The following is a 22,943-nucleotide window of genomic DNA, read 5'->3' as shown; positions in this document are numbered from 1 at the left end:
TATGCATTAGAGAAAGAAATAATATAATTCCAGCTCTGTCTATATTCTCCTCAGGGCCGAACTACCCTCCTATGTGGCCCCAGGGCAAAACATGAGCTGTGGGCCCCCATCAACCCTCTTCCACTCTCTGTGCAACGTCTATATTTTGCTGTCCTGGAATACTAACTGGCCCCAACTTTACCGCGTTGTCAGTTAGTTTGTATTAATGTGATAAAACACTCATTTATTCAGGAATATGCAGCATGTAGGCATATTACCAACTGACGTACAATACAAAATAGGTATAATACAGAGCCTGACAGGTGTCATGGAGGTAAAAATGCACGAGCAATCTTAATGTTACCATTTAAGTTTATTTAGTGTTTTATTACCAAACAAACAGTGAACCCTGGGCTTTGGGGCCTCTGGTGGTCTGGTGTCCACTTTTCCCTGCTGAGCCAAACTTAGATAACAAAGTGAGCAAAATAAGTTTGTGTTGTGTAGTCTGCCACTTAATAGTTTAGTGGTGCTAATATTCATTGGTAGAGGAAGTATTCAGATCCTTTAGTTTACTAGACTCTGTGACAAAAGTGTTTTAATAATGTCAATTTCAGCTGAATGTACTTAAAAGTATTAAAAGTAAAAACACTCATGTGCCCTGCTAGTGTTATTATATATTACTGGATTGGTAATACTGAGGCATTAATGTGTACGTAGCATTTTAATGTTGCAGTTTGTCAAGGTGGACCTCATTTTGTTGGTTAGTTGTATCTATAACAATGAATTGTGTTTTATAAAACGAGTACATGTTTTGTATATAAAAACTTAATCTGCAAAGTAACTAAATAGCTACTAACTAGTAACTTAAGTTAAACTAAGTGTTTAAGGCTTTTCGCAACACTCAATTTATTTTAATGAACCACTAAAGCTGTAGGACAATAGTGAGGAACGATTTATGACCAACTTTTAGGGGAGGGGGGCGCTTGTTTGGGATTGGTCAAACCAGTCACAAGATGATGTGAAGTAAAAAAATCAACATTGAGAGCGTCTCAACCATTCAGAGCAGCAGCAGCTTCAGGGGATTTTTAACTCTATAACAATGGTAAGTTGCTCAGTGTTGCTGCCAGAGAGCTGTCGCCATTGTCGTTTCTGCTTTTTAATCGCGTGCTTTTAACAAATGTGAACTTCCGGGGACTATTGAGGAAAAGTAAGGTCGCAGATTGGCTAGCGTTAGCCTGCTAGCCTAGCATTAGTTCCACCCTCTAGCCATTGAATCAGTGTCAAGTTAGCAAGAATAGAAATGTTGGTTTTCCGCCTATGGATTTCAGAATAAAATTACTGTGGGCGAAGATACATTTATGAGGTGAAAATGATAAATTACAGTATTTAATAATTTGATTGCTTTGGCTCAGAGTTTCAGTTTGCAAAACTATCAACACAATTCCTAATTTTGGATGCAAAATTTCATACAATTATCAATAATATATGAGGTAATATCTCATAGAGAAGTTTATCAGAGCATCACAGCACTATGTTCATCACTGCATTTTGATCATAGATACATTTTAAAACAAAATTAAAATCAAATAATGTTGTTAAACAGTAGCTAATTCTCATCAAAACAGAGTATGTAATAGTAATTTCCTCAGAATTATAAAAATAACACAAAGAAAAAAACTGCAACTTATACAGAAGTCAGTATTTAACATTATGTAGAGTAAGAATTACTTTTGACAGCCTTAATTGTATTTATTGAATATGCGGTATTACTGTAAATATAGGTAAAAGTCTAGAGTCTGACTTTACACTGCAGTAAATCTTACATTTATACAAAGCAAAATGATTGTTACTTTTTCTGTTCTGTATTGACCACAAAGTTTGTATTTTATTCACAACACAAAATATTAGATACTTCAATCACTGTCAAAAATACAGTAAGCTACAGTAGTGTTTTATTGCTTTAAAACATTACAGTAAGCTACAATTTATATAATATACATTAAATACATTGCAATTTATGGCAATAATCAAAAGGAATGAAAAAGCAATTCCTTCCTTTTTCCGTTTTCTCTTTTTGTAAAACTACTAGCTATTATTTTGCAATGCTGCTCACCAGGATGGATTTGCTCAAATAAGGAGAAATGCTTGTAACACGTTTCTCTTTTTCTTTTTTGTACTATGTATGTATTCACAGTAATTTGCTTTTAAATCAGTCAGTTTGGCTCTTGGTCCTGTTTTGTACTGTATATCAACAGAGATCGCAGGGTAAAGGTATCAGCTCTTATTAATAGTTAATTAATAGTTGTATGATTTAGGACAACTAATAGTGATTTTTATTATTGATTCATCTGCAGAATATTTTCCCGATTCATTGTTTTTTCTGTAAAGTGTCAAAGTAGTGAAATATGTCTGTTATAAGTTAGCCCGCCTTGGTGACATCTTCAAATGTTTTCTTTTGTTCAAAAATAGTCCAAAACCTACAGATATTCAGCAACAAATCCTCACACCGGAGACTCTGAAACCACAGAATGATTTTAGCTTAAAAAAAATGCCAGAAACGATAAACCGATTCTGAAAATTGTTGTTGATTAATTTCCTTTTTGATGGACTAATCATTTATCAGCTATATGATTCCTGCTCCACTTCTCGAATTTTCCAGACATACTGTATGCTTTTATTTTGAAGACCAACCCAGCGGGCTTCCGGTAATAGTGTGGCTATGTGTGTTAGCTTGCCGCAGCACGTCGCAGTGATGTGTTTCAACACGTCTGGGTTTGGGGAGCCTTAATGTTAGCTCGCTTGTCATGATGACCAATGTTTTTGACTGCGTGTCATGACAGCTCGACTGTCTTCAGTGTCGATCAACATTTGGCCTGAGTTACTGTCTCATTTTTACATGCTATGAGATGCATCAGATTCCCTGGATAGTTTAGGTTAGCTCGTTTTCTAGCTGAATTAGCAGCCAAACTAGCGAGCTAGCTGTCAGTGGCTAGAGGAATTTAAACCAGAAGTAAACCTGTGGCCACCTCCGGCTTGTGTTGTCATGCCTGTTTCCTATGGTTTTCATATGCATCCTGTTTTTCAGCTCTCTCAGTCCCAACCACAGATCCTCCAGTCTCTTCTTAATCTGTAAAGATCTCTCTCTGAGCTCAGTAAAATCCTGACTCCCACCAGCCATCTGTTCAGGAAGGTGTAATTATAGAATTCAGAGACTCTTAAAGAGTTTATGTCTTGGATGTGGAGTTATGTAATGTGTGTGTGTGTGGACGTGAGGCTAAGACCAATAAAATCCTGGTGAGACTGGTGTATAATTTTCTCTCTGAATAAAGCTTGTGGGTCAGATTGGACTCCTGCAGAAAGATAGTTTAAAGCAAGTTTTTACTTTAACACTGGCTTGGATACTAACACACAACAGCTAAGCAATAAAATGAATGAAAACCACTTAAATCTACAGTTTGTGGCTCTGTAGAAATCATCCATACATATAAACTCTCTGCAGATATCCTTACAAACATGAGGCCAAGTTAAACAACTTATTTAGTATTATTTTTCAGATTTATAAGCAACAAAACATGACAAATCAAATACTCTATAAGTCCATTGCTGCAGCACTTTCTTGTTATTGATTATATATATATATATATATATATATATATATATATATATATGTGTGTGTGTGTGTTCATTAAGTCTGCCAGAAATACAGATGTATTAAAGGCACTCTGTTTGCTTTTGCTTTACAAGTTTCTTTCTGAGTAAACGTGGCTGGACGCAGGAGGGAATCTGTGCATTTAACATGGATGGCAGTAAATCAGTTACATTAATCTACATGGTGAAAGATCCCTTCTATGTAAAAATGAATAAATCTTAATGTGTGGTGAGGAGGACAAAAATTATTTTGTGGGATCTCTGCGGGAGTTTCTCACATCTTTGTTTCATTTGATTATGCAAATGTTTTGGAAACGTGTCTGTGTGAAGTAGACGAGAGTGAAAAATCTTGACGTAAATGACAGTAAAAACTTCTTACAGGCTCTATTAGTTTTGTGCTATGTAGAATGAAGGCATCATATTACTATTTCCTCGACTACCAGTTGAAATGCAGAGGAACAAACATTTGTTGTATAGAATATTACAAAAATATTATCTTTAAATCAGATACATTAGTATAGTCCAGGTGAACACTATGATCAGTGTGTGGTGTCCCTTTTAATTTCAAATCCAAAGATCAAAGCTTCGGTTTGTTCACTATGTACAAAAACACAAAGCACGAACTTTATATATACAGAAGATTTGTGCAGTTTAACCAGTGTACAGTGTCACTGCTTTTAAAAACAAAAACATTTAAGTGACCACGTCGATGTATTTGCATGTTTTTATCAGAGTGAATCACTGGTGGTGTGTGATGTGGATGAAGATCTGGTTAAAAAGCTGAAGCAGTTCCGTTTCCGGAAGGAGACCAACAACGCGGCCATCATTAGTGAGTATTGGAAACACATTTTCTAACATTCAATTTGTTCTCTTACATGTTTTTTGATAATGTGCTGTAGGTCAAACAGTAAAAGGGAAGCTGGTGTGAGGAGTCCAAGGTGCAAGTGCAATCTAGTAGAAATATTAATTCATCATTATGTGTGCCATTGTTGCTAGTCTTTGTTGGTAGTTTTTATTTTTGTGTTACACTGTGAATCTTTGTTGTTGTCCTTGGAATTTGCAGAATAGATTCACCTTCCAAAAATTGTCTTACTTCAGTTAAACGTAATCCATAAGACAATACTTGCGGGTTGAATCTACCATTTACTATCAAACTGCTTCCTGCTGTGTGGAACAAAATGGAGGCGGACACACTGCCTCTTTAAACTGAACTTAATGAATCCAAATTCAGCACCTGCTTCACTTGTTTCTTGCCTCAGATATTTCCAGAAACAGATTTTCTAATCAACCATTGCCATGTTTTTACAGTTTGAAGTCCAGGGGCAGGCTCCGTTCTGTTCACTGACTTTCTGCCACCGTCAGCAGACATTTAAAGGAGAATTTCACCAAACTCAGGGTTTTACTGCTCCGATTAAGGCCAGGGTACTCTCGAAAATAACTAGTCATCCAACCATGTCAGAAGGCGAAAGTGTTTGTAGCTGTTCCCAATGGCCACACTTCAAGGCGGGTTAAAAAGCCAGCCGTCATAGAGAGAGATGAGACACGATATTAATTTAAATATGATTATGTGCAATTGTTAGCCATTAAAAGAATAGTTTGACATTTTGGGAAATACACTTATTTGCTTTCTTGCCGAGAGTCAGTTGAGAAGATCGATACCACTCTCATATCTGTCCACTAAATATGAAGCTACAGCCAGCAGCTGGTTAGCCAGTTAGCTTAGCAATAAAAATGGTAAATTTCCCCCTATTTGCAGTCTTTATGCTAAGCTAAGAAAACGTATTCCTGGCTGTAGCTTCATATTTACTGTACAGACATGAGAGTGGTATCGATCTTCTCATCTAACTCTCGGCAAGAAAGCAAATAAGCTTTCTTCACAAAATGTCGATCTATTCCTTTTAATATGTGTGTAATGTCAAGTTCTTTCATGTTTGGTTATTGTTTTAAAAGTGTGTTCCTGGCTTTAAAGCCAACAGTTGAAGACAGATGTTGTGTTATCAGTTAACACACTCAGTCAAACTGACCTACATAATGAAAAGGAAAAGAAAAACAGAAAAAGTTACATGATATCAGAAAGGGAAATGTAAGCCAGCTACAGTAGGCCTGTATGTCTGGAGGACAGAGGGATGCGTCTGAGTTACCTCCAAATACAGCAGGTGGTGTGACAGTTTAGTGTTGCATCAGTTTGAAGCTTTATCCTTCACTATCTCTGGATCAAAATGTCATTGCTGCTAAATTGGATTAGGAGTATGTTTGCATGGCATGCACTCAAATGCACCTTTTACATAAGTACATTTGTAAAAGGAAATATGAGCAAAAATATAATATAACTTGTTTGTTTTTGTTGTGTTTTTTTATTCTTCCTCTTTAGTATTTTATTCTTTTACATACAAAACTCTTAACATGTGTTACTAACCACTACTACTGCTGCTTCTACTACCACTAAACTCATGTGATGGTTTCCATGCAGCTGCTGACTTAATGTTTTCTTTTTTTTACCCCTCAGTGAAGATCGATAAAGACAAGCAGCTGGTTATTCTTGAAGAAGAACATGAGGTAAGTTAGCTATTAAACTCGTCATTATAATATGATGTACTTCATTCTTGTGCCTGCACATAATACAGAACAAGTCCATATTCAACTTTCACATTTTAAATTTAAAAAGGTACCAAACTGAATTGTTTAGTAATTAAATTCACACAAAGAAGTGATAATGAATGGGTTGAACTCTGTGTGGTTAAACTTGTTTTGGCCTTACAGCTGTTTAATGCTAATCGATAATTGCTTTTGTAGACAAAGTGTAACTTAAGACATGGCACGTCAACAGTGACGGAGTACCTCACTGAACTGTTCATTACATGTATGTCTTTTTTTTTAGGATATTTCTCCCGATGATCTAAAGGATGAACTGCCTGAGAGACAGCCGAGATATCCTTTGAATAAAGTGACCTGTCTTATTTTAACAGTATTTAAATGATTTCTTTACTCTGTTGCATATCATCAGTCTGTGATGTTAATGCACTAGTTTACGATTAAGTGTTATAATATATTCTTCTTGCAACATGGCCTGTGTTTTTAAATTGTTTTAAGGTAGATTTCTACTTGAAATAGATACTTTTATTTGAAATATAATCTTGAGTCATTGCGTTCACTCTTGTTAAAGGAATTAGAAAGTCCTGTTTTAGTTTTGCATTCTCTCTGTCTTGACGGTGCTTTATTGCAATGAGTGTAATCTGTGAACTGTCCTTAGCACCAGGAACATTTATCGTCTACAGTTATAAGTACCAACACGATGATGGACGTGTTTCCTATCCTCTCTGCTTCATCTTCTCCAGTCCAGTGGGTAAGAACACCTCTGGAGTTACTTTTGAATGAATGGTACATATTGCACTTCACTGCACTGTTTTATCATCAAGGACATTTTTGTTAATGTTGGCATATTTGTGTTCGGCAGGTTGCAGACCAGAGCAGCAGATGATGTACGCGGGAAGCAAAAACAAACTGGTGCACACCGTTCAACTGTCCAAGGTTAGTGAGCCATCTGTGAGCTGCTTTTAACATTGATGCTAAGTCATAATAAAGTAGAAAAATTAAATAGAAATTTGGTACAGACATTCATGTTCCCCTCAGGATGAATTGTAATCACTTTGGTGACATCTTAACTTTTCATCTAGCGTCATCATCAGGTCAAACTTTTAATCTGTCCAGTACTTTGGTCTACAACCAGTTAGCTGCAAAACTAATGCCATTCCCATCTTTTTTTTAATGTTTTTTTACCAGGTGTTTGAGATCAGAAACACAGAGGACCTAACAGAGGAATGGCTTAGAGAGAAACTTGGGTTCTTCGGCTAAAGTCGTCTCATCCAGTGGTCTGGGATGTGAGGAGGATCCAGATTGCACAACTTGTTCTCTTCGGGAGAACACACCACAGTTAATGTTTCCCTCCTCTTTGTACCAGACCTGATTTAAATAGTGTTTGCAAATACTTTCTGTACTCAGTTTAAGGCCTTTTTGGTAGAGTTTACGGCTTATTATAATTCAGTGTGCCAGAAGGTTCAGACAACCACAGGAGTTTGTATACTTTTCTGTGACTGTCGACATGTGTGGCACTAACTAAACCTCACCCATCAGCCTAAAACTGAAAATACTATTTGACGCAGGTCTCAGTTTGTGTCCCATGCAATCTCTCCATGTGCCAGTTATGTATCTGTATTGAATTAACACTACCATAGCTCTTAAAGTGGACAGAAATTGATAGTACTCATCCGCCATTCCTAAGCATGTACATTCAGGAGAATTTAAAGGCATTGTAACAATGGTTTCTGTTTCCGTAAGTAGTTTACACTTTTTTTTTTTTTGCAACTCTGAACCTCCTGAGTTTCACCTTTTTTATGTTTAATAATTTTTCATAATTTTAGGAGTCTTATTTTTAGATTTTTGTTTTTGTTTTATCTGGTGCATGTAGGGTCATGTAAGCGTATACTTTAGAGCAGTAATTAGCTTTTGTTGAAAACGAATTTCCTGCTAGAACATCTGAAAAATCATATATACAATTTAGAGAACAATGTAGAGTTCAGCTTTAGTCAGTCTCTCCTTCAGTATTAATTTAAGGTAATTTAACTTCTAATTTAGGTAACAAACTGCAAATAACAATAACATCAAGATTATTTGACTAAGAGTTATATATGACGTGTTGTACCTTCTCCTGCGCACATGAACAAGCTGGCAGAAGCCCTCGGGTGGTGCCTATCACGCTGCAGATTTGCCGTTAGCCCATCCTCAGATGGGCTCTCGTCTCTGTTTAGAGAAAAACAGTGTGACTCATGGGTAAAGCTGTATTCTGCCTTTGACCTGCATATTTGTTAAAACGATATCACACTCCTGAAAACAATATTTCCACTGAAACATTCCAGACTGAACAATTTATTACTTACAACAAACCTCCGTCTCTACATCCGTGACAGTCTTGAAAACACTGCACACAGCGGGGCATTACCTGCCCTCTTTTTAATCTACTGGGCTACTCTGTATAAGTGGGTCACTGTGTCTTTAGGGAGATTGTTAGCTAATATTGTGCATTATAGCTATTGCTGTTATTGGTGATTATGAATGTTGTGCTTCATTCTGATGTAAAGCCACTTTGACTTAGTGGTAGCCACCGCCTTGAGAATGATGGCTGTGATTTCTCCAAAAGCCAGTTGTGCTTGATATTTAGACTCGGTAGTTAAAGGACAGCATCTGGGCAATTTACATTTTGCATACAGAGCAGGGTTCGACCAATATGGCTTCAAGGCTGATAATGATATTTGTGTATTGAATGTGCCAGCAGCTCATATTTCATGCCAATATCTAATATGCACAGTGCAGTCTATAAGTATTTATACAGTTCATGTTGGATCTGAAATTAAACACAGGTCGAGGTTAACATGACAAATTTTAGCTTTCAGCACATTTCAAATCCAATGTGCTGGAGTACAGAGTTAAAACAGCATAAAATGTGTCACTGTCCAAACACTTACTTACTATTGTATGTATTTGGCTATTTTTCATAACCCAAAAGTGACAGTTCTTCCTTGTTTTCAGCTGAAGATCCTCTGAAACAATATCTAAAACAATATTTAAACCAATCCAACACACTCAAACTCCAAACCAGTTGCTAATACTTTAAGGATTAGCGGCTCTTAACAGCAGGGCGACCAGCCCCAGATAGTTAAAGCTACATAAAAAATGTACTTACTGTATTGCAGGTGCTACAGACTGGTTTTATGTTAGCGATGAGAGAGAAAACCTCCATTATACCAGTGATGGATGGCTGGAGTGGTAGATTTCTGATACTTAATAAAACCTTAATATCAGTGCCGTATATTGGTCTTACCCTATTAAAGAATAATAGGCACAAATTAATTCCACATGTTCGCTCATCAGTGTCATCTCTTATTGAGAAACTCCTACTTTGTAAACAGATAATGGAGGGTTGTGGCTGATTTAAAGCCCCTAGGCAAGAAATCATCACCTAATGTATGATGACATACTGATAAGTCTACCATACCAATGCCTTGTCTTGTTTCTTTGTGTGTTATATTTACATCTGTTTTGTTTTTTTTTAAATCATGAGGCCAAAATGGAAACAATACACAAATATGTTTTGTGAGAAAACTAGAAGGTGATTGGATAAGCTTTGTTGGAGGATTATAATGTTATTTTTAAGACACTAATTGTTTTAAACTTTCTGATCTGTCCAAGAGACATCATCTTATTTCTATTTAAGTGTAATCTTGGTTATAATAAATAACAGAAACAGTTTCTTTTTCTAGAGATCTGACTCAAAGACATGTACGCACAATCACACCATTTTATGTTAATCATTTATTGATGTCAAATGTTAGACATTAATCATTTATGATTTACATGTCAGTGCAGGGTTTAATCCGACAGGAACAATGGGATATAACTGTAATCACTTGTTTTGCTGTCTACTGATACCATCGAAGCTAAGATTTACACTGTCAGCTTGATATTAGCCTGTATTATGCTGCTGTAGCAGAGAAACATAACTCCAACGTGAGTGATTCTCATGTTTTATAATGGTTTCTGTTTCTGGTTTCTTACTTGAGCTGAAGTTGTACGTTATCCTTTATGGGTAAAGGAAGTTTTATGACCCTATGACCTGCAAAACCCTTACAAAACTCAAGGTAAATTTTCAAAAATGCACAATTTGAAAATCAAAGACTTGGTTTGTTTTGAAAACAAAATTCTTAAAACCTTTTAAAATGTGGAGAGCTACTGTAAAAGAAGTGCATGCTTTATTAATGCATGCCTGAACAGTTTTCCTAAGCCTGACAGAACTTTCCTAATGACATATTTTGCGCATGCATTCTTTCCAGAACATTTTAAATTAATTAGTTAATTTGATTAGACTGATGCAATTTATTTGCATACAAATTCTTAAAAAGAGGGGCAACACTTGGATCTCAAACATCTGGTCTCAGCTGTGTTCTTACTCTATCTGAAATATTTATGTACTTTCCTTGAAACCCTTTGCTACTGATATTTTTCATCGAAATGGGTTGTAATAGACTGTCCATTGATCATGTATCAAAACCAATCTCTCCAATATATTTATATTGAGCCATGTATCTGATTATGTCCTGTGGATCTAGTAGCTTTCCCTCCTATGTGGTGAAACTGTTGTATATTTGGCCTCTTGAGTCTTTTACTTTAACCTGCAAATGTGTTGTTCAGCTCTTGGTGTCCTCTCTGATAAAATGCCTACTATTCTATTTTGTTTCATTTTTAATTAAAAAAACACACCTGAGACATTTATCATAACCAGCTGCCTCATGGCATCAGTAAAACTTGAGATATTTGTATTTTCCCATACTTTATAAAATGTCTATTGTCCTATTGTCCAAATAAAGTGACAGTGATGTTTGCCCCTCTGGTTCCTACAGGCTGCTGTTTTCAAACCGACATGTACGATTATGTGCTTATCATATTTGGTCCAGCATTGGCCAGAATCCTTTAGAGTTTGATGTTGCACTGAAAAATGGAGAGTCTGAGCACCAGTTCAGCAAAAGCAACACCATTTTTCAGAATAAATAAATAATAGAATAAATATTGTATGGCTAAAGCATGTACATATACACGTCTATGTACAGTACATACAGCTTGCTTAGATTTACAGCCTGCTTTTAATTTGTATATTAAACTGTATAATTTCTAAGTGATGTAGATGTTTAGGTATTACACGGACAAAATAAAAATATTCTGTTAGCATTTTCCAAAGCAAAGCTTCAAAGTGAAAAGGACATACCCCAATAAAACAAGCAAAAATGTTAATTATTTGAACTATCCATAAGGAATTTAAGGAAAGTTGGAATTGGGAGGAGAACAGGACTGATGGAAAGACTCAAAGAAACACTGAAGGACATAAATAACTCCAGAAGATGGCAGTAATGCCACAGTAAGGACACCAGCTGGCTAAACACTCACTGAAGAAGAAGACACGCTGACAAATCTCAAATCGGTTGCGAAGCTGCCTGCATCATCCGCCGACCGAGACAAGCAGAACCGGAGAAAAATGGCGTTCACATTCGCGGCCTTTTGTTACATGCTCGCTCTGCTGCTCACGGCGGCGCTTATCTTCTTCGCTATCTGGCATGTAAGTACACATCTAGACAACTTTAGATAAGACTGCTGGCCTGCCACTCCAACGGCGCTGATGAAAAGTAGGTGAAAGAGCGAAGAAAGGCTGGCAAAGACCGGGCTAACGCTAGGCCGGCTTTGTAGCCTCACAGCCGGGACGTTTTCGGGTTTTACGTAACTTAGCTCACCGCGGATCTTGGCAAAGTCTGGACAGAACGTATCCAAGCTAACTCCATAGAAACGGTCGCGCGCTCAGTGAGTGCTCCGTTCTAGAATAAATGGCACACACCCTGCCGTTGGCTAGAAGCTAAAGTTAGCTGGCAGTTTAAACACCAAGACACTGTTTTGTTTATACTTCGTATTATCGTAATCCATTTTAATTGTCCACCTTTTTTATTAACCATATTCTGACTGTAGCAAACGTCTAATAACTTGTCAGGCTTGTCTTGTGATTAGTGTTGCGCTAGTAGCTAGCTAGCTAGCAGGCTTAGCCACCGTTAAACTTCCACTCCTGGAACGACAAACCGCTCTGTGCTGCCTTTGTCACCTGTTAACCGACATGTCACATTTCTACGTTGTGTAAGACCTTTAGTTTTATTGTCAACGTTAGCAGCGCAGATTGTAAACTTTTAGGTAACGTGTCCGTGATTCAGAAAGTTACATCGTTAGCGGTAACGTTACACATTGTTATCCCAAAGGTACAGTTGGTTGGTTTAAGTAACGTTAAACGAGACGTCTATATCAATGGCTATAATAAAAATGACATGGAATAAAACCTACACTTAAATGTCATGTAATTACGTTGGTGTAAAAGTTTCAGGGGTAAACAACAGGAAACGTTGGACAAAATGTAACGTTACTACAAGGAGTATATTGCTTTGACAGTAATGCTGAAACATGTAGCTGATTAATCGACTAGTCAATTCAGAATTAATCAAAAAACAATTTTGATAATCACTTTTTTCCCCCCAATTGGTTAAATGTGAGGATTTGCTGCTTTTCTGTTTTATGTAATTTTGTAAACAGTTGGGTTTTGGACTGTTGGTCAGACAAAACATACAATTTGAAGACATCTTTGGCTCTGGGAACTTATAATGGGCATTATTCACTATTATTCTGACATTTTGTAGAATAAATGATAATTGAAACAAAGACAACTGACAGTTAAAATAATCATTAATTGCAGGCCAGTGTGAGAGGGAGTATTATACTGGAAAAGTGTTGATTGTTTGAAATATTGCTCATATTGTACAGTTAAATAATGTTGAAGTTATTGCTCTTTGTAAAAGTTACGGCATGAAAATGAAAATAACACATGGAAGTGACATATTGATAGAACATACATTTTCATATTGATAGAACATACATTTTCATATTGATAGAACATACATTTTCCATGTTCATAAAATGTACATTAAACTGAGCTGCTCTCTGTACATTGTTACATCGTGATCATCTTGTTCCCCCAGATAATAGCATTTGATGAGCTGAAGACAGATTACAAGAATCCTATAGATCAGTGTAACACTTTAAATCCGGTGAGTGACACCACCGCAGCTGACACACCTTCATTTGCCTCTTTGACTGCATGCAGATATGCTCTGTTGAAAGGTTTTTCATTTATTTTAGGGTAACTTTATCCACCTATCTGTCTTTTTCAATCATTTCTCTGCACTGTTTTGCTAAATAACCTGCCTGTTATGAATTCAGTGATCTTGTCAACTGTCAAACTCTAACACCTTTTGTTTTTCCTAATCTGCTTTTTTTTTTTTTTTTTTTTTTTTACACTTAACGGCAAAAAGACAGTTGAAAAGGTCAAAAAGATTAAAAGAGTCAAAATTGCAATAAAGGTTTGTACCAATTTTTAAAATGCCCGCTCAGTTCAACTCAGTCTGCAGTCTTGTCATTTTGCACGGAGAAGTGTTTGCAAATGTCTTTTCAGTTAACTAATCTCAGCGTTAAAGCCAGAGTTCAGCTCGGGATTGGACAACTTGCCACCTGTGCCTCAGGTTCTTTACTGTCATGTAGGAGATTATCTTAAATGTTTATTTTTAAAATTTTGTGAACATTTTTGACTGTGTTGATTGTAAAGAATAATTTTTTTTAAAGAATTTTTTTTCTATTCTTCAGTGCAGCTTTAAGGGAATGAGCATTAACTGAAATAATGGATTGTGCTTTCTATTGTCCGTTTTATGCCTCATCTAACCAATCAAATTGAATATGTTTTAAATATGTGTTAAGATGCTTTTTTAGGTATTAGAGCCACGGTGTGTGTAGTAGTAGACAGTATTCAATGGGATGAAATATCTACTGTTTCTGATTCTAGATAAAGTGTAGTTGTTAACTGAAAAGACTTGCAAATGCTCAAAACATGCATGATCTTTATTACAACCTACTACCCTTTGTTTGCAAGTAGTGTTATAGTTACTGGTACAGTAAATTCCCAGTAAACTCAGACAGTCAGGTAACTTGTCTGGAGTTTGAGACAACGGTAACATGACACCAGGCCTATACACTGTCCTGACAAAGCTTTTACATAACACTATTACTATAGTAATCATGTAAAGTTAGATCACGTTAGTTAATTGGATTTTGCAGCAAAGCTTTTTGAACAGTGGATACTTTGAGCTGTGTCTTTACGGTTTAGGGTGATGTTTAATTTGGTGTTTGGAGGAAATTTAATGTTACGGCTTTAAGTGAAACTTTTAATACATATCACATAATTATTTCTACACGGTGGAGGTTGCAGTTTGATTCAGCAATTAACAGAACTCAGTTAACTGTACGTGAGCTCAGTGTTGGCTCTAACCTGCGTCACCTGTGGTTCAGAACAGATGGCTGCAACACTTCATCAGCTCAGCAATATTTGGGACCGCTGATTGGTTAGTGATTTCAGTAGGAGGAGTTATTTTAGCTAAAAGAACAGATTCCTCTGTCTCTAATCCATGATGCACTCCACAGTACTATCTGCAGTTTTGACCATGGCCAGTCTTTTTTTGCGTGTGGTACGCTCAGCTCAGTTGGCACATTTTTTGTGCTGTGATCAGTTGTTTTGTATTTGGCAGTACAGTGCAGGATTTCAACACATTATAGCCCCGCCTCCCCCCCTTTCCTCATCCTACATGCCCCTCACCTTTCCATCTGTGGGCTGTTGGTTGCCCCCACCCTTTCGCCCTCTGCTCTTTTTGAATGCATGGCTTCCATGTGGTGCCTCCATCTGCCCCCCTGAACCCCGCACCAGTTCGAACTCTGTCAACCTGAAGCCGGCTGATGCATCAACACTGCTAGTGCTCACAGCATGGACCGTTTGTCAGGAAGTGGGATGATCTGTAGATTTGCTCTCACTGCGGAAGGTGTTGATGTTGAGATGCGCAAATATTCTCCAGAGCAAGTTGTTGATGGGTTTCCCCTTTAACTTGTGGTCAGACTTGATGATGCATGACATATCACCAGGGTGGGAAATTAACCTTTTCTATCCACTTGCAACAGCCTCAAGTAGATTTCTAAATTCCTAAATTATTTACCACAATTATAAGTCAATGGTAAAGGCTAAATGTGATCCATGAATTGGCTGCATGGCTGAAAACAGTCACACATTTTGCCTTGACATCTGAGGGTGATGCATAAGCCTCACTGTGGGAGTTTTGTTTATCGACCAAGTGGGGTCTTTTTCCCTCAGTTTGGGCTAACATTTTAGTGTTTTTAGCCATTTTGCAGGTGGCAGGTCTTAATTTTTCACCCTGTTTATTGTGTTACACATGGTGTCAGATCAGTGCATGATAAAGCACTGTTCATGTATTTTGACTACAGCACGACAGCTTACTGTGACATTTTTCTGCACATGTAATAATGTGTAGTAATGTAACATCAAGTAAATTTAAGAACATGTGTGTTTATATAAAATGCTTTGTTAAAATTAGCATCTCACTTAAGCTCATTTGTATTTCACTCCTGTCTTCGACTCTGTAGAGCAGACTGCAATTTTTAGATATCTGACTCTTTAAATAGCTCAGCTTTCTCTTTGTAAAAAGGCCTTTGAGGCTTTGTAACTTCATGCTGTATTATATATATATATATTAGTCATACTGACAATGATTCAGCACACAGGCTTATAAAAACAAGGGAGTTGGACTGGCTGTTTACTGTATGTGGATTCTGACATTTTCTTCGAATTTTGCTCTTTTCAGTTGGTGCTCCCAGAGTATCTCATCCACTTCTTCTTCTGCGTGATGTTCTTCTGTGCGGCCGAGTGGCTCACCCTCTGTCTCAACTTACCACTGCTGGCTTATCATGTCTGGAGGTGGGTATCTCAATGTAAATGAATCCATTGTCTATTCATTATAAATAAAATTCAGTACTATAAAGTATACTGAAGTATACTGAATTACCTGACACCCTGATGCTCTTGCTTTTCACAACGAACTCCTGTACAAAATAATCCGATTTAACACACCACTTTTTTACTATGATGCAGGTATATGAGCAGACCTGTGATGAGCTGTCCAGGACTCTATGACCCAACAACCATCATGAATGCTGACATCCTGGCGTTCTGTCAAAAAGAAGGCTGGTGCAAACTGGCTTTCTACCTCCTGTCATTCTTCTACTATCTCTACGGGTACAAAACAATTTCTCTGCTTTGTTTCTTTGTTGTGAGCGTACATGTTTTGGTTGTACATTCAAATGAACATGACTTACGTTTAATGTGGGGATGTCCAGTTGGTAACAGTTGTGCAGATCGGTCACATTTCTAATTGATAAAGTATAAAGTCTAAGGTAAATGTGGTAAATCTCCTGATAATACTGATCCTGTGCAAACTCTAATCTCATTAAAGGAATGTTTCGACATTTTGGGGAAATCCGCTTACTCGCTTCCTCGCCCAGATTTAGATGAGGGGATCAATACCACCATATTTGCTTGTTGATAAGAAGCTACAGCCAGCAGCTGGCTATCTTAGCTTAGCATAAAAACTGGAAGCAGAGGGAACAGCCAGCCTGGCTCTGTCCAAAAATAAGAAGATCCGCCGGCTTGCACCTCTAAAGCTCACTAAGTAACACAGTATATCTTGTTTGTTCAATCCGTACAAAAACCTAAGTGTAAAAATGACAATTCGCCACAAGTTGTCGGACTATTTCTTGGCTTGTTATTTGTCCTGTAAAGTGGCAAATTGTCGTTTTTACACTTAGGTTTTTGTACGGATTGAACAAATGCTAAGCTATCCGTCTCCTGGCTGTAATTTCATATTTGTCATACAGACGTGAGAGAGGTATCTTCATCACTTCTTGGCGAGAAAGCAAACAAGTGTATTTCAGGTTATAATTACCTCTTTAACAAAACAGATGAGGATGTAAAATCCAACAATGTGATATTGCGAAACATTTGAAGTATTTAACTTGTTTTTCCACTTTCTCTTTTATTTCTAACAGGATGATTTATGTTCTAGTGAGCTCTTAAACCGGACAATGAAGGAAAAGGACCTGCATGTACAGTAGACGACCAGACACTATGATCTTAGTGCTGGAACACTGGACCTGCTGGAGACCACCGTTCAGCAACAGAAGACGCCATTTCAAGCGGACAAACTCTCGACCCCCCCACACACCGCGCAGAGTGTCATTTCGGAAACATTTAGCCTGTTTTAAGAGAATATGTCGGTTGCAGCGTTCCTCTCATAGCACTATAGTTTAAGTTTTATGGAAAATAAGGACAAACCTGAATGGACAAGTCCCCCTTTTTTTTTTATTTTTAATGGTGTGGTGATTTTGATGCTTGGGGTTTAAATAAAGTTTTTTGGGGGTTTTTTTCATCTTCATCATCTTTTGAGTGATTACAGATTAGGTAGCCATTTTCAGGTGTGCATTATCTGTGAGAATCTGAGCTGTGTGCTGAACTACATTAGCTTTTTCTGTGAATTAGATTCTGGGCTTTTAACAGCTGATTTTGCCACGTGAGTCATTATAATCACTAAAACAAATAGCAAAGTGTAAACTAGACGTCTGTTCTTGCCCACGGATACATATGGTCTTAAAATGAACATTTTTGGGACTTGAAGAGGTACAGTTATGTACAGTGAGGGCTGAAGTGCATGGGTTATTATCAGTTAGTGAAATGTGTTGCACAGGGACAATCATAGTCTGGTTGTCAACATCAGTTTTCCAACCACCTGATGTATTGTTTCCATACTTCAGACCTATTTATCATCAGATTTAAATAATGTAATCCCTGTTAAAATCAATGGCAATATTTGTTTTTTTTTAAGTGTGAGGGCAGCAATGTGTATGTGACCTGTATTTCTGTAGAGTTATCCTTGCAACTATCATAAATGAAAAGGTAGACTCAACAGTACAATAATATATTCAGCATTAGGAAGCAACAAGTACTTTGTTATTCTCTGCTTTCTGCATTTGAGCTTTGGTAGGAAAGTGCTGATGTGCCATGCTGCTGATTGTACCTTTTGAAATTCCTTAACTGTTTTTGTCATTGTGCATTTTGTTAATTTCAACAGCAAATATTCCACAGCGTTAGGAACTCCAGTGTTTATTTATTTAATGTTTTTAAATTGACTTTTTATGTCTCCAGAATATCAAGCACTCCTCGCAGTGTTGGGTCATTTCCAGAATCAAATCTGGAACATTATGTTTTTGTTTAGAGTTGAGGCCATTAGACTAAATTTTTCATAAATACTAGAGTATTTATTGCCATTTTCAAATGTGTAAATCTGTCAGGGAAAGGGATGATCATTTGTCACAGATGAAATTACATTTTTATGTATTAGATCCAATCATGTCACGTCTAGGAAATGAAAACTTGAGTTTATTTGAATCTAAATAAAACTATCCCACTCTGTTATATACTGGAATATTGTTTTAACTCAAGAAATGAGATCATGAGCAGGCAAAAAATACATATTTTTATTAGCCGTGCTAGCGGCGTGGCTCTGGGTATGGCAATGTCAGTCCACCACTTTGGTTCAGACTGAAATATCCGGGCAATTATTGGATGGACTGCCATGAAATTTGGTACAGACGAATGACTTTGGTAATCTCCTTACTTTTGATCTATCACCATCATCAGAATCAAATTTCAGTTTGTCCAAAACAAATGACATTCCCATCAGACTCAGTTGTAATTTGTGTTTAGTGCTAATTAGAAAATTTTAGCATGCTAACACACCAAACTAAGATGGTGAACATGGAACGTTATGCCTTCTTATCACGTGCTTGTTAGCATTGTCATTGTGAGCATGTTAGCATACTTTTAGCATTTAGCTCAAAGCACCACTGTGCGTAAGTACAGCCTCACAGAGCTGCTAGCGTGGCTGCAGGCTCTTGTTAAACATTTAGGGATAAGGTTTTATCTCATGGACGTCATGATCCCATGTCCCACATGTAGGCAAAACACTTGAAAAGACTTTTCTTGGTGTAGGTCTAATTAAGATCAGAGAACAACTATACATTTTAAATTAAATCATGACTATGGTCAAAATTAGACACAACAGAACTACTTTTTACTTTATGTTCTACGAATTCCTGATAACAGCTACTCAACACAAACATCAGGGTTTTCTCAGGATGCAACGAAACTAGGTTACTTGTCTTGACTTTTTGGTATCAACCACAAGGAATTAAGTAGCCAAAATGCAGACCTGAACAAAGCATGCGACAGTATGTAAAAGATGGTATATACTAGAAATTATATGGAGCAAGAAAGTACTTGTTTGCGGTGTTACAGATTTAGAGAAATTCGAAATATAGTAGAGATACAGCAGAAGACCGTTTCTCGGTTAACATCCTCAACATTCATAACAAAAACCTCCATTATTTTAAATGTGATTTGAGTGCAAACAAAATATTTTAAACTTACAAATAAACCCCCAGCAGGATTTCCTCATCAAGTCTTTAATTTGATTATAATGAGGGTGAAAAAAGCAATATATTAGAGTATTCTGTTAAAGTGCAATCATTCGAGAATACAATTATATCACACACACAATCAGAAAGGAATCGCTGACAAATGAGAGTTTGAAGAGATCGATGATTTGAAGAGAAGAGCAGTGATCACCGAGACACCGAGCGCTCTGTGGAAAGCTCTCTGCTCTCTTGGTAGGCTGTGTACCTTTCCCGAAACTCATGGAGGAAGTTGTATTGCTACGGAAAAGTAAAATTAAGCTGTTAACATGTTAGTTAGTAAAACATTACAGCAAAAAGCAAAGCAATAATTCACAGAGAACAAACAGCAGTCAAACACACTTTTTAAACAGATTACAACAACATTAAAAGGATGTTTTGCACGTTTTAGCCAAATAAATAAATACATTTAGTATTGAAAGTAGCAGTGAAAACAAATGGCAGCCTAGAAGGTAGGAAATCAACCTTAACACTTACGATATGCAGCAGAAAATGGTAAGCATGAATGCTAAATATATGCATGTTTAATAAGATAAACATGCAAAAGCTGTAGCAGGCCATAGCTCCTTAAATACAGCAGATTCAGAGAGGAAGAGAAGTCACCTCTCACCTTCACAGTTTGTATCGCTCCTCCTCCTCTGTGCTCCCTGAGGATTTCGATTGCTTTGTTTGCCGTCATTGTTAGAGAGAGCTGAAGCAGCAGACAGGCAGCGACTGAATGGCAGAAAACATGAGACAGCCATGTGATCAGAGCAGTAAACTAAAATGATCAGAGAGGATGTAACATTTAAAAAAAAAAAAAGGTCAAACCTTTCAACATTAAATGACATACTTAGAAAAATATAAGAAAAAAACACATTGATCTCGGTTTACATGATAAATGACAAGACACGAAGAACAAACTTTAAAGTAAAAAGATAAGTCAAATATTCTTACTTAATCCAGAGCGTCCCAGGCCTCCGTAACAGCTGAAGGAGGAGAAAAAGCGCAAAATCCCATCAAATGCTAAAAGCTGAAAGCAAATTGTTCAGTTGTGTAATGATGAGTGTCCCATGGTGTTACAGAAAATAGATGTCTTTGTGGTGAGATGTACTCTGGTTCTCTAGGGCTGTCTGGCACTTCAAAGGTTTAAAAATACTTCAAATATTAAAAAACACAAAGGGTATATCTGTCACAGAAAATATGGCAGCATCGACGTCTATTTTTTAACTTTACTCGACCGGGGAAGAGTTTCTAAATTTGCATGCTTTTCACATTTACATAATTTAACTCCCTCATACATTAGGCGAGTCCAACACAACCAGTTCCTTCCTGTTGCCTGGTGAGCGGCTTTATCAGCTCACTTGAGGATTCAAGAGCCTCTCAGGGGCCTTTCAGCAGATTTTACATGTCCTGGTTTTACAGAGTGAAACATGAACCAGCAACTGCTCCGGTCTGTTGAGGCTGCTGTCAGTAGCTGTGTTTACATGGAGCCTTTTACTCCAATAATAATTAGAATAAGAGCTCAGTCAGAATAAAAAATGCTTCATGTACAACACTTTGATCTGAATTCATCAGAGAAAAAAAAAGTGCTCAGTTTCTCATTAAAGGGATCTCGTTAAAACACAAAACTTCACATTTTAACGAGAAACTGAGCAGATATTTTTCACGTTATTACTAGATACCAATTTATATTGTTTTAACAAGAAACTTTTCTTGTTAAAACAACATTTTGTATGTTGGCACATCAGAAAAGCTGCTCTTAGTAACACAAAATTGTTTTTTTTGTGAGAAACATTTCTTGTGATAATGACATGCCGCCTTATCTCATTAAAACAAGAAACTTTTCAAGCTATAAAGAGAAACTGAGAACATATTTTTTGTCATGGTTGCAGCAAATATGCTGCAGTATAATCTCATCAAAGGATGATCATTTGTCTCGTAAACACTCTTTCTGATTACTTTCTATTTCATGAATCCTCTTTCTGTTCATGTAGACATGCTTGAGTTAAGTTTGTTTGTTATTTATGAACCATCTCTCAACCAGTGTTGCATCTCGCCAAGGAAAACATCTTTGGAACGAGGGGTTGTTTTGTATATAATATTTGGGGAAAGAAACAGAAGGCTTACCTTCTGTTCAGCAGTTTAATCAATGTATTGTGAGTGTAAATGTGCTCTATTATATGAAAAATACAAGAAACAAAAAATGTGACCAGGAAAGTAAGGTTCATCATCAACTGATTTTAGCGGTATTAACATGTAAAGAATTTCTGGAGAACATCAAGTGTCAGCAGTGTCTCCATCGTACTGCTTTAATTGCCTTGACATGACAACTTATATCCTCTTTTGACAGCAGCTTGAGACTGTCAGGTAAAATAAATCAAACACACTCAACTTCAATACTTCTGTTCCATTTGTATCCAGAACAAAGAGGAAGATAAACTGGGGAACGTGATTATTACTCTATGTGATTAGAGGTTCTCTTCATGTTTTTATATTTTTACATTTATAGCCAGTTTTTAAAATTCTGAATCAGTACACTCACTGGATCACAGTCCTCCTGCTGTTCTTGAGGCTGACCTGCAGCTCCTCGAGGATCTGGCAGCAGTGCTCCAGCTCAGGAGCGCCTCCGTCTGGGAAGGGCATGTGGTGAACTGTGAAGCCTCGCTGCTGGTAGACCTCTAGCAGGGAGGGAACCCTGTACTTGTTAAGTTCTCCTCTGGTGCAGAAAACAAACACCTCCTGCACCCCCTGGTTCTGGAGCTCCTCTGTTAACGAGAAAGAAGCCAAGACGTCAAACAACAAAACTTACAACCTCGGACTGCCAAAAATAAGATTTTAATATTTTCAGACAAGGCGGCTCACTTTCTGCCATCTATGTATTTTCACAGATAACATAAAAGTGTTGAAGCCTTTCGTCGGCCTTTGGACTATGACACAAGCCTGATAATCAGACTGAAATGCCATTTAAATTCATCTGAGAGTGATTTTGATGTCTGGAACAATACAATCATGACACTCGCTCAAAACCCATACTTAATAGCCAAATTTGAGCTGAAACAATTAGTCAATTAATCAATTAGTTGATAGACAGATAATTATTATTATTATTAACTATTTGGATAATTTATTTTTGTGTGTGTCAATTTTCAAGCAAAAATGATAAACAATCTCTGGTTTTAGCTTCTTAAATGTGAGGATTTGCTGACTTTCTTTGTCTTATGTTACTAACTAAATATCTTTGAGTTTTAGACAAAACAAGTGATTTGTAGATGTTATATTGG

At 37.0% G+C, this 22,943-nt stretch overlaps 3 protein-coding genes across 6 annotated transcripts in view; 2 read left to right on the top strand and 1 right to left on the bottom strand.

Annotated features, from left to right (window-relative positions):
* The first annotated feature begins 924 nt into the window (after positions 1-924).
* On the top strand, positions 925-11,062 carry gmfb (glia maturation factor, beta). The gene is made up of 7 exons (XM_044167417.1): positions 925-1,081; positions 4,360-4,456; positions 6,134-6,183; positions 6,506-6,555; positions 6,888-6,970; positions 7,082-7,155; positions 7,408-11,062. The coding sequence occupies exons 1-7, from the start codon at positions 1,079-1,081 to the stop codon at positions 7,477-7,479; spliced, it is 429 nt and encodes a 142-aa protein (XP_044023352.1). The 5' UTR covers positions 925-1,078; the 3' UTR covers positions 7,480-11,062.
* Positions 11,063-11,576: 514 nt separating this feature from the next.
* On the top strand, positions 11,577-18,622 carry cnih1 (cornichon family AMPA receptor auxiliary protein 1). Of its 3 annotated transcripts, XM_044167413.1 has the most exons (6): positions 11,577-11,788; positions 13,242-13,310; positions 13,575-13,622; positions 15,960-16,072; positions 16,247-16,390; positions 17,200-18,622. In XM_044167413.1, exons 1-6 carry the CDS (start codon positions 11,708-11,710, stop codon positions 17,225-17,227), a joined length of 483 nt encoding a protein of 160 aa, XP_044023348.1. In that variant the 5' UTR covers positions 11,577-11,707; the 3' UTR covers positions 17,228-18,622. The 3 variants fall into 3 exon arrangements, with proteins under 3 accessions (XP_044023348.1, XP_044023351.1, XP_044023350.1); XM_044167415.1 differs by lacking the exon at positions 13,575-13,622 and having other exon boundaries at positions 11,581-11,788; XM_044167416.1 differs by lacking the exons at positions 13,242-13,310; positions 13,575-13,622 and having other exon boundaries at positions 11,578-11,788.
* The window catches only part of cdkn3 (cyclin-dependent kinase inhibitor 3), a 12,969-nt gene continuing 7,940 nt past the window's right edge, over positions 17,915-22,943 (bottom strand). For both annotated transcript variants that reach the window (XM_044167410.1, XM_044167411.1), the window contains 4 exons: positions 22,205-22,427; positions 20,617-20,648; positions 20,291-20,394; positions 17,915-19,920 (listed from right to left, as the gene is read on the bottom strand). In XM_044167410.1, the coding sequence (XP_044023345.1) occupies positions 19,831-19,920; positions 20,291-20,394; positions 20,617-20,648; positions 22,205-22,427 (449 nt within the window). In that variant the 3' untranslated portion in view covers positions 17,915-19,830. The remainder of the gene's footprint in view (positions 19,921-20,290; positions 20,395-20,616; positions 20,649-22,204; positions 22,428-22,943) is intronic.

The sequence above is a fragment of the Siniperca chuatsi genome, linkage group LG15 (assembly GCF_020085105.1).
Source record: "Siniperca chuatsi isolate FFG_IHB_CAS linkage group LG15, ASM2008510v1, whole genome shotgun sequence".
Lineage (NCBI taxonomy): Eukaryota > Metazoa > Chordata > Actinopteri > Centrarchiformes > Sinipercidae > Siniperca > Siniperca chuatsi.
This window is presented reverse-complemented; position numbering and strand designations above follow the sequence as displayed.